Source organism: Podarcis bocagei (genome assembly GCF_964188305.1).
Source record: "Podarcis bocagei genome assembly, chromosome: 1".
NCBI classification, from domain to species: domain Eukaryota; kingdom Metazoa; phylum Chordata; class Lepidosauria; order Squamata; family Lacertidae; genus Podarcis; species Podarcis bocagei.
The window spans coordinates 134,226,786-134,248,987 of record NC_138125.1 but is presented as its reverse complement, the minus strand read 5'-3'; the positions used below and the strand labels follow the sequence as shown (position 1 = coordinate 134,248,987).

General features: G+C 41.8%; 1 protein-coding gene across 8 annotated transcripts in view; it reads right to left on the bottom strand.

Moving 5' to 3' along the window:
• The window catches only part of ADAM23 (ADAM metallopeptidase domain 23), a gene marked incomplete at its 3' end in the record, with an annotated part of 74,523 nt that overhangs the window by 5,855 nt on the left and 46,466 nt on the right, over positions 1 to 22,202 (bottom strand). For 2 of the 8 annotated variants that reach the window (XM_081212306.1, XM_081212304.1), the window contains exons 20-25: positions 20,959 to 21,022; positions 19,628 to 19,733; positions 18,669 to 18,788; positions 18,096 to 18,264; positions 14,026 to 14,137; positions 8,169 to 8,259 (exon numbers count right to left, since the gene is read on the bottom strand). In XM_081212306.1, the coding sequence (XP_081068432.1) occupies positions 8,169 to 8,259; positions 14,026 to 14,137; positions 18,096 to 18,264; positions 18,669 to 18,788; positions 19,628 to 19,733; positions 20,959 to 21,022 (662 nt within the window). Of the gene's footprint in view, positions 1 to 3,926; positions 4,022 to 8,168; positions 8,260 to 12,399; positions 12,442 to 14,025; positions 14,138 to 18,095; positions 18,265 to 18,668; positions 18,789 to 19,627; positions 19,734 to 20,958; positions 21,023 to 22,202 lie in introns of those variants that run through there. The other 6 variants (XM_081212305.1, XM_081212303.1, XM_081212309.1 and 3 more) reach the window with 5 other exon arrangements.

The window sequence follows — 22,202 nt, the reverse complement described above, 5'->3', positions numbered from 1 at the left end:
ACATTGACACACACCCTCCACATTCTTTATTAAAATAGAAATATATGTGCCTGAAGTCAAAATTTGAATCTTTTATATGTACTTCATTGATAGGGGTTTTGTGTCAATTTTCTATATTTAACACATGCAACAAAGATTTATGATTTTACTGTGGTGATCCCGTGATACAGAGTCTCAACATGCACAAACTTCCATGGAAAGCTTAGAACTCCATTAAGAGGCGAGTAATTTGCCTCATGGATCTGAGCTCCAATAACTGATCAGTTACACAAACTGAATGTTGGTTTTAGGTAAGCATTATATATCCTGATCGTATGTAAACTGCAATATTGATCACATCTGAATTTATGTCATAATTCTGTATGTAAAAAAACGACGTGATAAATAAATGCTCAAGCAATACCATCTTAGCGTAGCTATTTATGACTATTTACATTGAAAGATTGAGAGCATTTGTGAACGATAATAAATCACAGGTGGTTAAGAACGGATGATGGGTGGTTTATTAATTTAATGGGGTTCATCTCAATAAAACTAACACCTTCAAGTGAAAATTTCTTGCGCTCTCTTACTATGGGCCGAATTTGTCCTTTGATTCCAGGTATATTCTTCACTGCACCTTACGTTTCGTTATGCAAGGCGAAGCATCTTGACCAATTTTATGGGAAGTCAGCATTCCAAGTAGCAATGTTACTGGAAGATGTACCAAACTTGTGCATCATATAAACTTTACGGCTACCACTTTCTCTAAAGGTTTCTATGCATAGCTGTCAAGTGTCCCTTATTTGAAGGGACAGTCCCTTATTCCAGCGCCATGTCCCGCTGCTGTCCCTTATTGATGGATGTCCCTTAAATGTCCCTTAAATTTCAAAGGAAGCAGCTCCTCTCCGTCCCTCCCTGCCGGCCAGGGAGGAGGGAGGCTCCAACTGTGTTGCTTGGCTGTGTTATTAATTTAATGGGGTTCATCTCAATAAAACTAACACCTTCAAGTGAATGTTTTGAACGGCATGAAGAATGGCATAAAGTTTGGGGACCTAATCCAACCTCTCAACAATTTATTTCTGCTCTGCCACCAAGACTCCACAATTTTGGTGGCAGAGGCAAAATAATTATTTTTATGTAGACACTGCACTGGGGTGGGCAGAGCCAGTACCTTGAAAGACATGCAAATCATCCACTCCACAAATATCAGGCTGATCATTTGATGAGCGGAGAGTGTGATAACACCTGCTTTGTGCAGATCAGCAACAGGGTGTGTGTGCATGTGTGTGTGCATAGGCAAGAGTATGTGTGGAATCTGTTGGGCCAACAATGAATGTGGCTCTTGGGCAATCCTAGCAACAGTACTGTGGTGCCCCGCAAGACAAATGCCTCGCAAGACGAAAGGGTTTTGCGTTTTTTGAGTCGTTCCGCAAGACGAATTTCCCTATGGGCTTGCTTCGCAAGATGAAACGTCTTGCGAGTTCTTGCGAGTTTGTTTCCTTTTTCTTAAAGCCGCTAAGCCGCTAATAGCCGTGCTTCGCAAGACGAAAAAACCGCAAGACGAAGAAACTCGCAGAACGGATTAATTTCGTCTTGCGAGGCACCACTGTAATTGTAGCTGCTGCATTCACAGAACCTTCCCCAAACTACAATGCTATATATAGGGAAAGATAGTGCAGATCACCTACTGAATAGGGAGGGAAGGAGGAGGTGGAATCATAGAATTGAAGAGTTGGAAGAACTTAGACAAATCCAAGTGTTCCTTCTCTCCCCAGATGATCTGTGCTGTCAAATACTGACAGCAAGAGCCATCTGGTAGGAAGGGAGTGCAAAGAGATAAGAGAAGATGCTTCTGATACTACAATAGAGGAAGCCATCTTGGTGTCCTTAAGAAAGCCCTATACGGCCTAGGACCCTCGTACCTACAGGACTGCCTCTCCTGGTTTGTCCCACAGAGGAACTTATGGTCTTCAAATAAAAACATCTTGGAGGTCCCAGGCCACAGAGAGGTTAGGCTGGCCTCAACCAGAGCCAGGGCTTTTTCGGCTGTGGCTCCGATCTGGTGGAATGCTCTGTCACAAGAGACTAGGGCCATGCGGGACTTGACATCTTTCCGCAGGGCCTGCAAGACAGAGCTGTTCCACCAGGCCTTTGGCTGAGGCACAGCCTGACTCCCTCCTTTGGCAATCTTCACAGAACTCTAGCCCAATGGTTGCCATCAATTTGATTTGAATTAATTTTATAATGAAATGATTTCAGAATGTTGTATTATTTTATTGTTGTTAGCTGCCCTGAACCTGGCTTCAGCTGGGGAGGGCGGGATATAAATAAATTATTATTATTATTATTATTATTATTATTATTATTATTATTAATCATGCTGTTGGACTATTGCGTCACAGTAATCTTCACTTCTAATTACAACTGGTGAAACATACTTATTTATTTACTTATTATACTGCCCTTCATCCATAGGGCGGTTCACATCTCACAGCACCTTAATGTTAGCAGTTATCTTATAAATGAAAGGGATAGTTCCCAAGTAAACTCTCTGAGAAAAAGGATTTCTCAAAAGAGTAACAGAGATTGCAAACAAGTTTCCATAAACGAACTTACTCACCAGGCACTGACTAGTATGTCTTAAATTTTTGTCATCTCAATGCCTTAGCAAATTTCAAAACCTTACAGTGGGGAAAGCTGTTGGGGGTGGGGAGGAGAAGGGAATATATAGTTTGAGTAGAGACTGGCAGGGAAGGAGTTAGGTCTCAACCTTTCCCTTACCCAAAGTGGTTTTTCATCTTTTAAATGCATCTGTACATAACAACAGTCTTCAACAGCAGAACTAGCATGATGGAGAATGCACGCCTATTGAGAACCCATCAGCACCATCTCCCTCCCTCCCCTCAAATGCTCTGTGTTACTTCTAGCAAGGTAACATGCACGACATGGCTTCACTGAAAATTCCCTTGTGCTAGCAAGCAGCAGCTAAGCAGAAGCACTGAGGACAAAGAAACTTTCAAAAGACAAGGTCATGTCAAGGTGCTGCACTGATACCAACTGTTGCTTACAGGACAACAGCCATGCATTCTCCATATTTTCTAATTTTGCTCTAAAAATCAGTTCAGACAGCTAGGCTGATCATTCCATGCCTGCTGTGAACGCAGAGGGCAGGCTGCCAGCAGACTTGTAATGAGGCACCAACCTTCAGGGCTGTACTTTGCATGATTAAAGCAGCTCACTGCTTTACCACTGGAAGAGATCCCCTGAGAAGGTACAAATTCATACAATTTGTCAATCTGGTGTATATTTTTATATTCTAGTTCCTGGATATCTGAGCATGTTCAGGCGCAGGTACATCTAGACTCTAGAATTCCTACCACAATGGGAAACTTCCTATAAGGTGTTTATAACAGCACAAGCAGATAAACAGTACAGTGGTACCTTGGTTTAAGAACAGCTTGGTTTATGAACAACTTGGATTAAGAATGCTGCAAACCCGGAAGTAGGTGTTTTGGTTTGTGAACTTTGCCTTGGAAGCAGAACATGTTCCGCTTCCTGTTGAGTGTGTTCCATTTGTAAATTGAGTCCCCCCTGCTTTGGGGAAGCACGCCTTGGTTTAAGAACGCTTTGGTTTAAGAACGGACTTCCAGAACGGATTAGGTTCGTAAACCAAGGTACCACTGTACTTTCCCCATTTTAAACCAGCATTCTGGCTCACATTCATTGAGGCCATTAATCTTAATCTACTGGTTTTGCCATTTTGACAACTTTGCATCCTGGTGACAACTTTGAGATTTTGTAACGCATATTTTAGCCCCTTCACTAAACACAGATTTATTACAGTAAAATATTACCGGAGATCTTGTAGCAGGAACTCAAAATTTAGTGATGTAAGCAGAAGAGAGATATGCCATAGCCACTGAAGAGAAGACATGCGGCATTGCTTACTTAAAGCCCCATCCTGTCCCCCCAAGGACAATAGCTGCTACCAGGATGGCACCAGCGATGGAGCCTATTATAAGATTGGTGGCGCTAGGACCTGTGACAAAGGATTATGGGAAGAAAGACATAAGAACCAACCACTTAATTAATTCACATCAAGGGAAATGTAATCAAGCAATTTTAAATAAGTGTGCTATTCAATTACTTTAAACAAACATTGTCAAAAGGGCCAAATTTATTTAATCTCTCTCTTGCTCAAACATGAATACACAGAATAAACCCACTGAAATCAATGGACCCATTCCACTGATTTTAATGGGCCAATTCCAAGTATGTTTTAGTTGGATACCACCCTTTTGCATTTCAAAATTAATTCCTTACCAGAATATCTGCTGTTACTGAAACTCCCAACTCTAGTTCAAATGTATCCAAACTTATTACTATTACATATACCTAACCATGCTGCAACATTCAAATATTAGAAGTCATAGGGTGTTTTTGCTGTTTTTTGCTTTGAGAAGACAGTCAGCTGTTTTAAAAAGCTTACAGTATATCCAATCTCTAACGGTGTTTGAATTACTTTCGGAGAAGAAGCAACCACAGAAGTGGAGCAAGCAGGGGCAACTAATGGGTCCAAGAGCCCATTCTTTTCAACCTCTTGACTCTCCAGCTGCATTAATGAGAGAATGTCACTGTTTATCGGAGTACATGAATTTTGTAAAGAACATTATGCTGTGAGATTAGTTTCAATACACCTGGTCCTAATAACAAAAGAGCACCACCCAGGGAACAAGGGAGAAAAAGCACATCTACATAGGGTTTAAGACTTTCTGTTTATATTGCTGTGTGATCTAAAAATATTTTTGTTTGCATGCTGCTGCTAAAAATTCACATTTAAACAGAAGCACCAGTATTTGAAAGAAAATGTAGGCCGAATAATGTCACCTGCTCGAAATCATTTTGTGGAGCAAGCAACTGTTCACTTTAGTCCTGGTCCTAATGCCCAGGAGCAGGAAATTTATCCCTAGATCCCTTCCCCTCCTGGATACAGATGGTTAGCACAGGAACATCTGATTTTATTACCTGTTGAGGGACAGGGAGTGGGTGGGCGTGAGCTGCTTGATACCAGTTTCCCCACAAAATATAACCAATGCTGTAAGAATGACACTGTCCAGTTGTCCATCTGTGCAAATATAGTGTGAGACTTTCTACCTGTGTTACCTCCCCCTGCTAAATAGACCATGCCCGAAGGCAATCTCTGCGTAGAACCCCGTCACTTCACCAGACTCACCCTTGCTGCATTGGAGTGAGTTCCAGAAAGGCAGGTGGGGGGGGGGGAATCAAAGAACGCTCCAGGTGAAACATCTTCCTCACCTTCCCACAGGCTCGTCCACCATCAGTTGCCCCGTGGGAAGGATTCCTGGAGGCCTCAGAGTCTGCTCTAGATGGACTCTCTCCCACCCCACCAACTGCCCTGTGGGAAGGACCCAACCAAACAAATGGGCCAATAAGCCTACTCCATCTGGATTCTTCTGTTCCATCACCCAAAAGGCCACCTGTCACCAACTGCCCTGTGGGAAAGGATGCTGCTGACTTTATAAGTTGCTTATTGTGGTTTGAAAGAATTTATTTTAATGCTAATTGTAAATTCGTCTTGGAAGGATTTGTAACCTTCATTATAAATAAATAAAATAAGATAGTAGAGCAAAGGTTATGTTTTTATAATCCTTATTTTGTTATGTTTGTTGTTTCAGATATTCTGCAACTATACAAGGATTATTGACACAAAAGCAGACCTCGTTTGTTGCCAAAAAACAAATCTTTGCCAAATGTGGCTATAAACAGAGAAGAAAGCAAACACTGTATAAAACAAATACACTGGGCACCTCTGTGCACACATTCCAGAAATTATTAAGCAGACAAAAATTGCAGGCATAAAACATGTGGTGGACTCTAGAACTGAAGATTGCCTTCTGCCACCCAAGAATGGGAGTTTGCCTATAAGGAAATCAATGCTGATCACATAGCAACACTGTTCTGGAGAGATTGGACCTTGCCTTGGTAATCTATGCAGCAGTCACCAGTTAAGGCTGAAATGTGATGTGCATGGTACTGCCTTGAGGACAGTCTGAACTTCAACTGGTACTGAATGCTGCTGTTTGGTTGCTGATGAGAGGAAGATGAATGGAGCATCTGTATCAGCTGCACTGGTCACCCGTGCATTTTCAGACCCGACTCAAAATGCTGTCTTGAATCTTTAAAGCCTTCAATGTGTTTGGGACTGAGTTATCCGAAGGACCTTTTGCCCACACAAACTAATGTAATGCTGCTAAAGGGCAGTCCTAGCCATAGACCTCACCTACACTTCCACAGGCAATTCCATAGCCAACCCCCAAAGCTGGTCCTTTGGAGGAGTGCAGTCCCAGTCACGTCACTCCTCCTAGATCAGCCAGCTTCCCCACCTCTAGCCCCTCAGTCTTGTCTGGATTAAGCCTGGATTATCACTCCAAAGGCAATTCCACACCCTTCCTAGGAGTTGCCAGTGGAAATGAGGTGAGCTTGGGTTACTTTAGCATGCAAAATTTGTTTCTTTCTACCTGCTTTCTCTGCCTTTTTGCTTAATTTCCAGATCAAAGAAGAAAAATTGAAAAATTCAGATTGTTATAATAATTATTACCAGAAATAACTATGTGCATATTGAAGTAAGTTAATTTAAATACATACACAGGAGGAATGGTTCCTGTTGCCTCCCTTCCCTGCATTACTCAGCAAGGCTGGGGGGGGCGGAATATTCTCCAGAACGAAGGGCAGAGGGAACTTCTAGGATGGGGAAAACGCCCCAAACTGGGCTTTGATAAATCAGTGGCTGCAAATCTTATAGGCGCCTACCTCGGAGTCCAGCTCAAATTAACAGGGCTCGCTTATGAGTAGACAATGTGTAGGATTCACAGTTAAGGAAATTCATGCAATGTTGAGTTTCCTCTCCCCTTCTCCTCAAACCAGCCTCCTTCCTCTTGGGGGAAGCGCAGAGCAGATGGGAAACCTACCTTCGATGAACTTCCTTAACTCATTTTTTAATAATAATAATAATAATAATAATAATAATAATAATAATAATACAAACTCTACTGTCATTAATGTAAGACAAATGATAGAAAATCGTGGATATACGAAACCAGTGTCCTTGAAACTTCCTGCCATTATATAACCTGAGGCTGATACACAGAGTGTGCAAATACATTTAAAAATTATTATAGAAATTATAGGAGCAAAATAACTTGTTGACCCTATTAAAAAAAGAGATTGTGTTTAAGGGAACAGTCAGCAAAATACAGGTGAGTTGCTCACTGTTAAAAATGAAAAGAAACACAAAGAAATAACTGCAGTGAAAGGTTAAACCTGGTCTGTGATATATTTCCACAAAGAATACCAAATGGTTTTATCCCGTATCTATTTCTAATCCCATGGATAGATGGCATAAATGTCAATCAATGTGTTCATAACAGAAACTGATCTATCTCACTATAATATAGCAAATATCCATATAAAGCCCCAATCCATCTTTAGACACGTGTAACAGATGACTTTGGATAAACATCAAAAGACACCTCTAGCCAGGCCAGATGAGCGTTGTGGTAAAGATGAGGCTGCACATCCAGCAATAATATCTGTTTATCTGTTGGCTTTATGTGCAGAAGCCTGTTGTCATGTACAGATCTTCCCTACTGAATCAGAGCATAACATGGAACATGGAACACTATTGGTCTAGGCCTACTAAAAGCCCTAGAGAAAGAAGAGTCAACAGTTATTAAAAGCTGGCTATTGTTCCCAAGCAATTCTACTTTCTTATTATTCAACTTGGATTGTTTACGTACTGTTACCCTTAATTCCAATGGCAATAAACCAAATTTTATCAAATAGTCTGTCTATTAGAAAGCATTTGGCAATGACTAATTTTTTTAAAAAATCTTTTTATATAATTTAGAGCGTAGAAAACATGTAAACATCAAACTGCATTATATAAGATTCACATACATTGTTTTATGCCCCACATTGTCCCAGACAGGAGAGGGTTAAACACTGCATGAGCATATCACATGACACAGACATCCAAATCACATGACAAATACGGTCACCACAGAACACAAAGCTAATGGGATAGTACACAGAGGGCTCAGATGCGTACAGTTACCTCACACACTAGGCACCAAACATGAAACTCTTAGACTAAGAAATATGCTTACTCTATTCCCCACCCTGTGCCTCCAAAAATCACCCCCAGGGCCAGAATGGTCCCTGCCACTGCACCTATAAGTCTGTTAGTGGCCATGCTCACTGTATAGAGGGAAAAGGGAACACTTTTTAAAAAGCAAGTCATCATGTACACAGAAGATGTCTGAAAAGAAGAATTTTAAATGGCACCCCAAAATGATAAAAAATACTTTCTTTCATTTGATTTTTACAGCCATTATCAGAATTATCAGAGATTATATTTGCCTGAATGTGATGCACGTCACCTATTTAAAAGCTGCCTCTATTTTGTAACTGAGCGGTGCTTTGTAAGTCATAGGTGTGATCCGTACCCCCATGGGTGCAGCCACATGTGGGGGACTGGAATAGGCATAGGGCTCATTGGAGTTCTGTATTCTCCTTACTTCCCCCCACCCAAGCTGGCGTTCAGCTCCATACACTGCAACACACTGGTCATTAAAAGAAAGAAAGAAAACCATCCATCTTCTATATATATATTTAAGGAGCTATCCCTTTCCTTAACACAGTCTGGCATGTAGGGTTACTTGCTCTGAGAACAAGCGGTCAGGATTCTGGGGAAGAGGGGGATAGACTGTAAATGGGAGGTGTGTGCATGGGTCTCCTGTTGTAAAGAATGAACGGCGGATATGCATATCGCCAAAGGCCATTAAAGCTCTATGGCAATGCCCTCCATGGCTTGGGCCTCCCAGAATTTATAAATATTTTCTCAGCCTACACAATACAGTACCCATTTCCATTTTAAGAGGGGGCACGGTTTTTAAACCTTCACAAATAACGAAACTATTTTGTAACATCACAGGTATACTGCATACCGACCAATAAAGCCAAGCACACAAGAAATGCGTTGTTTACATTTATGAGTGTTTTAGAAACACGGCTGAAAATTCCTTGCGCTCTCTTACTATGGGCCGAATTTGTCCTTTGATTCCAGGTATATTCTTCACTGCACCTTACGTTTTGTTATGCAAGGCGAAGCATCTTGACCAATTTTATGGGAAGTCAGCATTCCAAGTAGCAATGTTACTGGAAGATGTACCAAACTTGTGCATCATATAAACTTCACGGCTACCACTTTCTCTAAAGGTTTCTATGCACAGCTGTCAAGTGTCCCTTATTTGAAGGGACAGTCCCTTATTCCAGCGCCATGCCCCGCTGCTGTCCCTTATTGATGGATGTCCCTTAAATGATGTCCCTTAAATTTCAAAGGAAGCAGCTCCTCTCCGTCCCTCCCTGCCGGCCAGGGAGGAGGGAGGCTCCAACTGTGTTGCTTGGCTGTGTTGCTCACCCAATAAGAAGTCTAAGAACGACTGGTGGGTGGAGCTTGCATGCCTTGTGTGTGGCTAGTTAATGCAAGCTGAAGGGTTTTTTGAATGCTGGACGCCATTTTGTTGCACGTGCTGCTGCAAACTTTGCAGTGCAAAGCCAGGCCGGGGAGCCATCTTAAGTTGAGGCTGCATAGGCCTTGTGGTGCATGTGATTCAGATTCTATTCAGTTGAACCTCTGGTTACAAAGTTGGTTGGACAGTGTTCTCGAAGCTACCAGCATGTTTGACCAGACTGCAGGAGGACAGGAAGACTGGAGTGCCTGGAACAGGTGAGGCTGCAAGTCCCTTATTTTGGCTGCTGGTCCCTTATTTTCAAGGCTGCTGGTCCCTTATTTTCAAATCTGTAAGTTGACAGCTATGTTTCTATGTTGTCATAGTTCATTATAAGGCCTACTTATGATTGCAGGGAACAGCAAGGAAATGTTAGAGACAAATAAAAAGACCACTAGTTTATTTTTAACTTTTAATATATTTCCAAGTGGAAACAATGGAATTAATAGATGTTGCACTTATCTGAAGACACTTAATTACCTATTTAGCTCATTCTTAAAGAGAAGGGAGGTCTCAGCTCTGCTTTCTACCTTCCTCTACTGTCTCCAGAATCCAGCACAAATGAAATCATTTCTTATCTTTCCTACAAGCTACCCAGAAAACATTCTTCTTTAGCACACCAAGATTAGTGACATGACTTGGTCTATTACGTAACACCTAAATATGTAATTGTTTGGGGATAACAACTCTTGAAAAAGTAGGGCCAGGATTAAAGAACTGTATTACTAGTTTTTAGGGTCAGCGATGCTTTGAACTCTAGCAGCATTCCCTGTGTTGCATGCAATCATCTTTTGGTAGTGACCAAAGGCTCAAAAACCATTTATTATGTAGTGCAGGTCAAAACTCCCACTGACCACGCACAAGTCCTTAAGGATGTTATTTGGACACCACCCTATAATTTTTCTTGACATTTATTCTTCTTCAAGAGCCCCAACTATTATATTGAATGTAGTTTATTTCTTTTTTTGAATAAATTCCTTCTATCTTTATCATGCTTAGAAATGAAAGAAGGTATATTTCAATTTATGCATTGTGTTTACACATAACATTTTGTTTTTTAAAAAACCTACCATGACTTTTAAAAAAAACAAACAAATGCAATCATTATTCAGGCTTTGGTTTTTATCTCTGTGACTCATTACTTGTACTGATTATTTCCTTCACAGAGATAGGAAGCCATTCCATGAAAGAATAAAACATTGTCTCTGATATTTTGAAGTTCAAATTGGGGTGGCTTGGTGTGTTTGAACTACAATTTAGAACAAAAACCATGGAACCTCCATACTAATGCCTAATTTTGTAGTTTTGGTTACAGACAACTACAGAAACAACTAGAAGGGTAAAGATTTTTTGAATTTAAATTGTGTTTTAGATAGAAGCTCTATTCTTAGATGAATTTGGGAAATATGGATATCTGATTACAAAATGTTGGCAAATTATCCTGATTTCACAGTTAAATTTGTTACCATAGCCCACTGAAAATTAGCTTTTCAGGAAAAATAGTTTAACTTTTATTATAATCCATTAGAGACATTCTGGCTAATTATATATTTCAGAGTTCAGTGTATTTATCTATATCTGAAACTGACACTGATTTTAGATCCTGAAATACAGAAAAATGAAAAAGCAACTGATGGATGTTAAGTTCTGACAGAAATGCAATTATGCATCAGGAACAGAAGTTAATCAATTATCTTAACATAACTTACTGGTTTATATAACATCTGTAATAATTCAAAATGCATAAATATATGGTATTAGAATTGATAAGACAATCTATCTATAAGAAAAATCTAAAAAAAAACCCTACAAATCTGGTTTTTTCCTGATTTACATGGTTAAACACTTAACAGATACAGTACTTCTTTGAAGATCTTGTTTAGGTTTTGCTGAATGCTCACAATTTTAAAGATAGGGAGAGCAGAGAAAAATGTTATGTAATGAAAGAGTTTGATATTTTTGTCTGAATGTCGAATGCACTCTGATTTCAGAAGATAATTTTATATGTTCACCTATTCATATGTCCCAAATTCAGCTAAACAGGTTTAAGGTTCTCATAACAGAATCCCTGTCACCTTAATCTTAAGCATGATTTCTAACCTACTTCTTTCAGAATTTTTTTTTCAGAAAATGAATGCTTTTAAATAAGTGACTGGTTGCCTATGAAGAAGTAAAATAAAAATTAGTGGCATATGTTGGAATGCTGCAGAATATAAATCAAAAGCAGATTATCTTTTCAGATCTAGGGCATTTTGATCCTTAGATAATGGACCATCACTGGGAATTTTTTTCACTGGGATACAAGAAAAGTATGCAAGCAAGTATGGATATGCAAACAGAGTTTTGCTGCCCAATTATGCATTAGCACACCACACTGCCAAAGATAAAAGCTGCCTTTCATAGAATCATAGAGTTGGAAGAGACCACAAGGGCCATCGAGTCCAACCCCCTGCCAAGCAGGAAACAAACTGCTCTTCAGCATTGAGAACTGCTACGGTGAAATTGAGAATCAAAGTCTTGGCTTGTATGCACAATTCTCTGCCATGTACACAGCACATGTCTCTTCTTTGGACCCTGGTTTTAATTCTCTTCCTAACGCAACACAGCACACTCCCTCATATTGGTCCCATTCAATCTGACTGGCTCCTCCTCTCTCTCCACCAGGTCTCGATTAACCTGAATCTAGGATCTTGATTCATTTTGTGTTCCGAGTTACAAATGCCCTTCTTTCTTCCACATTCCCAAAGCATTTTCCAAGCCATTTCTTTTATTATTATTATTATTTCTAAAAGGGTTTAGAAACAGGAATCAGGAAATAAAGACTCACCTCATAGCAGGAATGGCTCACTGAAAGTCTGCCAACGGTATCCTAAGGAGGAATAAAACTGGAAGATGGCAACTGCCCCTCCCACTAGAGAACAGAATCCCTAGGGATTGCACATTCTACATTGTTGGACCATCCATTTAGGAAGGTGGTAAGACTGGACAAAGAGATAGCTTTAACTTATCCTTCTTCCTATGTTGTGGCTCACTATTAGGAAGCCCTTGAAAAAGATCAGTGTAGAGATTTACAGTAAGCATGGGGTGCCAACTTCCCAAACTGAATGAGGTACCAAGCACTATTTCCAAATTTCTTCCTCTGGAAACTTTGCTTTAGTATTTTACAAAACTTTTAAAAGTTTAATATGCTGAATTACCACTAGGATCCAATGTTTATTTCTTTTGTTAAGAGAAACTGATAATGTTATAATAAAGTGCATGCACTGTAAATTCTGCATGCAGTGGTATATCTACCATACTTTAATCAACTTCAAGTACTTATACAGATTTTCAAAGTACTCACAACAACGAACAAACACAACCCAGTAAAAATATCCATACATTGAAAAACGGTATCTTCTCTATTCTGGGCTATATTGTAAATAAAAAACGGTCCACCAAATTCTGGAGGTTAAAATATGGGAAATTTAACAGGGTGCACTGAAAATGAGAAAATTTAAAACCAATTTCCCCAAAAAAATGTCAAGCTACGGCTGGTTCACTTTTTAGTACTGGGTTTTAGGGATGCTATGGTTAATAGATTCAAAGGGCTTTAAAAAAACCCCAAACTTTAAAGCCTGCTAAGCACGCAACAATAAAACAAACATCTATTTCAGCATGCAAAAAATTTAAGAATAATTAACATTTGGAATATTTCTTGATGCTTTTGTTACTTTTCTTCAGCGATACAGTCTACAAAAAACTTTCAGGAAGTCATATGAAAGAAGGGACTCCATAGCATAACTGGGCAAAACATTTAAGGCGGCAGAGGGGTGGCCAACGTGGTGTCCTCCCAGCTCCCATCAGCCCAGACACTTTGACCAATGGCAAGGGATGGTGGAAGCTGTCGTGAAACAGAACTGGAACTTTGTTTGCTACTCCTGCTAAGTCCCCACAGTACTAAACAGGACTTAATTCTCAATAGACATGCACAGGATTGTGTGGTAAATGGCATTTGATGTCCCCTAAGAATGTAAGCCTCCTCCATACCAAACTTAACTCTAATAGAGATTTGTAAAGGATTGAAGCATTCTTGTCATGGTTATAATATATCAAAAATAGAAATAACAAACAAACAAACAAACCCCTTGCCATACTGGGATATAAGATTATCAGTGGGTTTCAAATAGAATATATTACCTAGATCTACGTCATTAAACAGAAAAGGCAACAGCTAAAAAGTTTTCACAGTAGGTAATGATTTTCTGTGAGCACCTCTGGAACGCTACAGGTAAAAGCATAAAGGCTTTTCACCTAGCATACCTAGCATAAATGCTATTTACCTAGAAACACACACACACACACACACACACACACCTGCATTGTACATGGGCACTTTGCTCCAAATTTTCCTGCTCAAAAATGTAATTATAGAAGAGTTGGGGGAGGGAAGAAAAACTGAAATTACACAAACCCTTTGGTCCATTTGGTTTCTCTGCTTCTTCTTTCCTTTTGGGGTCATGCATGCTACAATCTGTCCCTGCCCAGGTATAGTTACAAATGCAGGTGGCTTCATTGCTGCATACCTGAAAGAAAAATTGTGTTACCACATAATAAAAAATAATCATATGCTTGGTTCATCTGTTAAAGTTCCTAGGTAGAGTAAGTAGTCCTATTTAAGGGGAAATCCATTTATACTATCTATTTATATATCCATTTATAGATTTATATTTTTGTGGGACGTGGGTTAAATCACAGAGCCTAGGACTTGCCAATCAGAAGATTGGCGGTTTGAATCCCCGTGATGGCGTAAGCTCCCGTTGCTCGGTCCCTGCTCCTGCCCACCTAGCAGTTCAAAAGCACGTCAAAGTGCAAGTAGATAAATAGGTACCGCTCCGGCAGGAAGGTAAATGGCGTTTCCATGCGCTGCTCTGGTTCACCAGAAGCGGCTTAGTCATGCTGGCCACATGACCCAGAAGCGAGATAAGCGCCACAACCCCAGAGTCGGTCACGACGGGACCTAATAGTCAGGGGTCCCTTTACCTTTACCATTTATACTTTAGAACTAGAAAAAAAAGATGCTCTCAGATCTGCATGCTGCTCTACTGACCGCAGGAGAACTTGATCTGCATACACATTCCTTTAAGAATGCTCACTAATGTAAAAAGAGTTTTGTGCAGTGTGCAGTGTGTTTTGAAGCACTCACACTCACATGCTATTGCTGCCTTTCAGCATAAACGGAAACTGAAACATTGGTCACTTGCTGTGAAGGCTCCTTTGGCTGGAGGCTACATTGGGTTAACTCCCCCCCCAACCCCCACTGTCCAGAACAAATAGAGACACATGATCAAACTCTGACAAACCAGCCAGCTCCTCCCTACTTCCAGTCTCATGAGCAAGCAAGAGAGCATTAGCGGAGGCAAAGAAACAAAGGCGCACATGACACAAACCTGTCACGTCAAAATGAGCAGAAAACGACCGTACAGACTTCTACATAAATGTGTTTCAGATGCCCAAAGGAAATGGGTGAGGCTGGATGCCTCTGGCACACCCAGCCGAAGGAGCCTTTACAGAAAGGGACCCATGTTCCATTCCCTGGGTGGGATGCAGAAGACATCCAGACTACCGCGGGACTTCCCTTCCTTCTACTCTTAAGTAAAGCTTCACCATTTGGCTAGAGGGGGTCAGAAGGGGATCAGAAGTTTGCCAACCTTGGGGATCTTTGCAATCTCCCATGTGCTTAACCTCTGGAACACTCTACTGGGTATAGGATTTCCTCTGTTAGAGAACAGTATACAACAGTCACCTGAAAGGTGGTTTTCACTGACATATGCCCATGAGATCGGCTATGCTGCCACCTCATGCCCAAAGGCAGGAAATGCAACAAAGTTGAGGACAGAGAAGAAAGAATGAACAACATGGGGGCAGACACCTTTCAGGTGAATACAATGGACCATTTTCTATGGTGTCTGTCCATCAGATGGAATACACTCAAGCAGTCCCAAGATAAGCATAGGTGAAGAAAAGCACGTGCAGCTCTGTGGAACCACCTGTTGCAACACACATCTCCTAAAAGAAGCACCAGCAGATGCAGACATGGGCTGCCTCAATAGGAGTATAGCATCTAGATCAAGGGAAGTAATAGTGCCACTGTATTCTGCTCTGGCCAGACCTCACCTGGAGTACTGTGCCCAGTTCTGGGCACCACAATTCAAGAAGGACACTGACAAACTGGAACGTGTCCAGAGGAGGGCAACCAAAATGGTCAAAGGCCTGGAAATGATGCCTTATGAGGAACGGCTAAGGGAGCTGGGCATGTTTAGCCTGGAGAAGAGGAGGTTAAGGGGTGATATGATAGCCATGTTCAAATATATAAAAGGATGTCACATAGAGGAGGGAGAAAGGTTGTTTTCTGCTGCTCCAGAGAAGCGGACACGGAGCAATGGATCCAAACTACAAGAAAGAAGATTCCACCTAAACATTAGGAAGAACTTCCTGACAGTAAGAGCTGTTCGGCAGTGGAATTTGCTGCCAAGGAGTGTGGTGGAGTCTCCTTCTTTGGAGGTCTTTAAGCAGAGCCTTGACAACCATATGTCAGGAGTGCTCTGATGGTGTTTCCTGCTTGGCAGGGGGTTGGACTCGATGGCCCTTGTGGTCTCTTCCAACTCTATGATTCTATGATTCTATGTCAAGCTTGTAGAAAATCAATCTGCATCTCTGCAAATGTCCAAAACAGAAGCATTAGATGCAAAGGCATCCACAGTGAAAGCAGAGTGGCCTGAGACTGCTGTGATATTAGACTGCACCAGCAGTTTAAGTGAGTCACTTAAAGCAGGCAAAGCAGGCCCACAGTCAACTGGCCAGAGTGGAGAATGAAAACTTATTTCTTGGAGTTCATGGATAGAGAGGTGCAAACACTCTCTCTGACTGCTGGAAGTCCTTTGTACAACTCAAGCCAGGGGTGTAGGAAGGGGGGTGCGGAGGGTGTGGACCGCCCTGGGTGTCATCCCTAATGGGGTGACAAAATGGCACACCATGAGGAGGAGCACTACAGCGTGCCTGAGCCATGCGTCTCTCCTGGGAGTGACGCAGTGCCTCGGGACCCGCGCTGCCCAAAACAGCAGCGTGGGGCTTGTGTCCGCCAGTTAGACTCAGTGGGCAGCTTGCCATGGTGCCCCCCTGGGCAGATTGCCACCCTGCCTCTGTGGGCAGATTGCCCTGTCCCCGCTGCTGCGGGTGCTGGAGCAGCTAGCTACACCCCTGATTCAAGCATTTCTCAAGTGCCTATCAAACATCCAAGGCCAAACTTTCTCAAGAGGGTGGACTGGATTGGGACGAAAGGATGGTAGCATGATGTCCTGAAAGCTATAATGTACCTGCTGAATGGACACAGAAGAAGCTAAAATCATCTTTGAGGCACACAAGGCAATGAAAGCCTTCCAGGTACTTTGAATGATCTGTTTTGTGGAAGAATGCAGGATGCCATGAAGGTATCAATAACCTGTGCTTCAGGCACTGCTGTTCAAACACCATTCTTCTACATTCACCCACTTCAGACCCAGATATCACATGGGACGCTGGATCAGCAAATCCAAGCAAAGAGGAAGTGGTCATGGTGGCTCCATTCGGAGCCTGAGTAGGTCTAAAAACCAGGGCCAACATGGCCCATCAAGGCATAAAGGAGACTCTTGGCCAAGGACTCGCATTCACCACTCTCATCTGGAAATGAGAGAAGAGCTGGAGAAATTGAGTGTTGGAAGGAGTTGCAAACAGATCCAGTTGAAGCAGTCCAAAATGCCTGTCAGGAACTGGCTGGATGAGGAAGAGTGGTGAGAGCCTTTTAAAAGAGGATTAGACAAATTCATAGATGATACGCCAATCATTGTCTATTAGTCATCATGGCTATGTTGTACCTCCAGTATCAAAGGCTGTTTGCTTCTGAATACCGTATGCTGGGGAACGTGAGTGAGAGTGTGCTATTGTGCTCATTTGCAGACTGAAAGCTTCCTGTAGGCAGCTGGTTAGTTACTGACAAGAGACAGCTGAATGAGAAAGGCCTAATCCAGCAGAACTCATTTCTTAAATGAAATTGAAATTGTGGCCTTTATTTTCCAGATCTCCAGCAAGTTGTTCTGCTCTAGGCACAACTGGAAAAAACAACCCAGTTCACAGAACGCACCTGCTGGAATATCAGCCAGGTAAACAGAACTACCGTATTTTTCGCTCTATAACACGCACCCGACCATAACACGCACGTAGTTTTTAGAGGAGGAAAATCCGTAGGCATGCCACCCGTAGGCATTCCCTCCATAACACGCACAGACATTTCCCCTTACTTTTTAGGAGGAAAAAAGTGAGTGTTATGGTGCAAAAAATACGGTAAGTACTGAGAGGAAAGAGCAATATCTCTTTCTCAGTGTCCAGTGTGAAGACACATATAGGTTAACGGTGAGAAACACTACAAAATGGTTTTTTTATTGAACTAGGAATATGGACTAATCTTAGCTGGACTAGGAAAGTGGGCAAAACTTAGTTGGGACTTACCCCATGTCCAGAACAAACTTTTCCATTAGCACCAATAGGGCAGCTGCTTATATTCAGAGACTGGATAGACAGACACCTTCTGTCCATACACATCATCTGAGGACCACACGGAGCTCCATCTTCAACATATCCTAAATCTGTATCATCATCTAGAAGTACGTGGGCACAACTGGAAAAAGAAGTTTTTTTAAGCTCTTAGCATGACTGAAAAGTTTATAAAGTAAGCAAATGTAAATAGCTCACAGATCTCAAAATACTCTGAGAAGCAAGTACTATACTGACTACACTGAAGTCAATAGTAAAACTTTGAATTATTTCAATGAGGCAGCAAGAACAAAAGCAGGTAAGTTTTAGAAACATTGATATTAAATATTGGTGTCTAGAAGGCAATGATACATATACTTAAAATAGAATGTTTGGGACATGTACTACAGAAATGTAAACTAAACTTAAGTCTTATGAAACAAAACTTTGGTTTTAGTTCTTGAGAAGTTAACTTCCAAAATATACCTTAATTATTCAGCTGAAAGTGCTAAAAATGCATTAATACACCTTGTATATGACACTACTCACCTGCAATTCACTACTACACCTTGGTGGAAAAAAGAAGTTGGGATGATTTCTCCCTGAAGGTGACCAATTCGTGGAACTCCATCAAGATTTGCACAAAGCAATAACCCACAGAACACATCACTGTAAAATAAAATAAAAATATACTACATTAACGACCTATTTTGTAAAATGGAAATTGTTCCCAAGTGCAGTTGAATCCTGCTGAAGCTGAGATTGCAATCAGGACTGATCAGCCAATGGTCAGTGGGACAGACTACACATTTAGAGTTCTTGGTCAGGAACTTGAGAGCAACAGATCCCTGCCAAAAGCAAGGGGGAAATCGGCTGATGGACACTGACTGTAATCCCCACTGATACAGGCTGAAGGAACATACCTTTGCAGTAACCCCTTGAGCCTAAGCCAAGCTGCAAAGAAATGAAAAAAATATTTCATTTGAAGCTGGGCCACCTGATGTTATGGTGTTGTTGGACCACTGACAGGTGGGTTACCCTGCCTACCTGCCAAAGTGGCCTGTAGATAGTGGGTTAGCTGAGTACCTGACTCACCAGCCAGATCCTATTCTCCACCCTTTATGGAATATGCATCTATTCAGATTACATAATGTAAAAGAATTTTAAAAGGAGATCACAGCATAGTAGAGAGTAGTGACACAAAGCACTACAAATCAGCAGGTCAAAGTGTTTCTAAGCAATGAAAATAACTAAAAGACAATATGAGCTCTGCATCAGATGGAGAAATGGGCTGTGATATTTAGGACCCTGCTGAGCACAACAGACAGTGCCTTGTATCCTAAATGTGTTTAAATTCTCTACAGAAACTTTTATTGCATATTTATTGAACTTATATCTCACCCTTCCTCCTAAAGGAACTCAGGCAGGTTTCTTATTTCAGAAAAACAAAACATTAATTGGAATTTCTAACCACGACGTTTATATTCATTCTAAAAGGTTAAACTTACTGCTTGTTGCATGGAATCCATTTCTCTCCATCCTTTCCACAGTTTCCCTTTTTCGTGCCTTCTGTGTTTAGCTTCTCGTAACAGTGTTTATGAGATCCTGAAGCCTCTATGGAAGAAAAAGTGAAAGTAATTTCTACTAACATACCCAGGCAAGCAAAATTTTCTTCTGTTAAAAAGTAGCCAAGAGAATAGGAACTGCTGAGGTTGCTAGCATTACTTTTTAAAGGTGAATGTCCTAAATGCTTTGCATGTTACAAACGTAATGTGTGTGTCTGAAAAGCGCTTTCTGAATCACGTACTTGATAAAAATAAATAAATACATGCACCAGGAACTTGGAGGTTATTTTTTTACCACCACATAGTGGAAAGCATGTGATGCATAGTGACGGTACATTGAAAGTTTATTAAATTACATTGTGAAAAATGAGTAAGAAGAAAGATCCTAAGGTTAAGTTAAGAAAGTTACAGAAATAAAACTTCCCCTCTACCTTACTCCAAGATAAGCTTCTTGGGCGGAGGAAGGTCAAGGGAGCGTCCTGAAAAATGTAGAATGGGACACTGGGCTGCTGCAGAAGTGGAGAATCACAAAAAATTGGGTTTAGAGCCTAAGATTATTTGAGGAAGTTTATGAAGGGAAACTTTTTCCTACTGTCTTCTCCTGCTAACAGCCCGGGTACTGCACCCAACATTATTCAGGTGGGTCTCTTGGCTCCAAACAGAGTGGCTTTTGAGAGGACTCCAGAGAAAGGAGGAGGCAGCAGACTTCCCTCTATTTAACCTTTCTTAGGACAGGAAAGGCCTGTCTCTCATATATATGGAATGTGGCCATAAGTACCATGATGGCTCTAGAATGCAGATGGAGACAGGCCTTTCCTGTCCTAAGAAAACTTAAATAGAGGAAAGGAAGGACAGATTCTGAAGCTGAGGCTCCAATACTTTGGCCACCTCATAAGAAGAGAAGACTCCCTGGAAAAGGCCCTGGTGTTGGGAAAGATTGAGGACACAAGGACGACAGAGGACGAGATGGTGGGACAGTGTTCTCGAAGCTACCAGCATGGGTTTGACGAAACTGCGGGAGGCAGTGGAAGACAGGAGTGCCTGGCGTGCTCTGGTCCACGCACGGGGTCACGAAGAGTCGGACACGACTAAACAACAAGAAGTGTGTGTGTGTGTGTGCATGTGTATTAAAAACTACAAAAATTACTTTTCTGAACATTACCTTTTATTACTGAAAAGCACAATTTTAATTGAAAAATTATACCAAAGGGAAAAGCAGGCAGCACAAACAAGAAAGAATTGCATCTGAATACAGCATACTTAAATCAACCTACTCGCTCCCCAGATGTATTTGCACTGATTATCTCTCGTCTTGCATTCTCCATTGTAGCAACGACCCTAAATAGAAACAAACCGCAATTAATATACATTTTGTCTTTCAGACAGGGACAAGAAAAAGCTGACCTATTTTATCAGCAACAGACATATTTCCCCCCTCCCCCTTTTTCAACGCTGCTCTGTTACCAAAGGGAACGCTCGGAGCAGTTTCCTGGGTCAGTCTCTTTAGGAAACATAAATTAATACTGCTCTGTATTCCATGTAGGAGATTCCTGCATTGCAGTGGGCTGAGACGGGATGCCCCCCAGGGCCCCTTCCAAACCCTACAATTTGATGGTTCCCAGTGGGAGAGCCGCTTCTTCAGAGTAAAGGTAAAGGTAAAGGGATCCCTGACCATTAGGTCCAGTCGTGACCAACTCTGGGGTTGTGGCACTCATCTTGCTTTATTGGCCGAGGGAGCTGGCGTTTGTCTGCAGACAGCTTCCGGGTCATGTGGCCAGCATGACTAAGCCGCTTTCTGGCAAACCAGAGCAGCGCACAGAAATGCCCTTTACCTTCCCGCTGGAGCGGTACCTATTTATCTACTTGAACTTTCATATGCTTTCGAACTGCTAGGCTGGCAGGAGCAGGGACCGAGCAATGGGAGCTCACCCCGTCACAGGGATTCGAACCGCCAACCTTCTGATCGGCAAGTCCTAGGCTCTGTGGTTTAACCCACAGCACTATAAAATCTTAACATGCGAAAAATTGGATTGTTTCCCCATTGACAGATGCTGCGCAGATACCAGTATCCAACAACCTCAGAATGGTCATGTTGCTATTGTCTAACGTTTATAAGTTATGAGGGATTCGAAGGGCAGGGAGAGAATGTTGCGAGAGAGATCATTCCAGGCGTAATGAAGCACACCTAGAAGACACTGAGTGCAGGTTAGAATCTGATTCCTTAAATGCTGAGGGTGGGTTACCGTATTTTTCGCTCTATAGGATGCACCTGACCATAGGACCCACCTTGTTTTAGAGGGGGAGAACAAGAAAAAAAATTCTCCCCCTCTCTGCGCAGCGCCCCTTCAGCGAAGCAGCAGGAGAAACAGAGCCCTTTCCATTTCTCCTCCCGCTTAGCTGAAGGGGTGCTGCGCCTTAGCTGAAGGGGCACCTACCCTTCAGCAAAAGGATCCCGAAGCCTCTGGAGGTTTCAGGCCTGGAGAGTGAGAGGGGTCGGTGCGCACCGACCCCTCTCGCT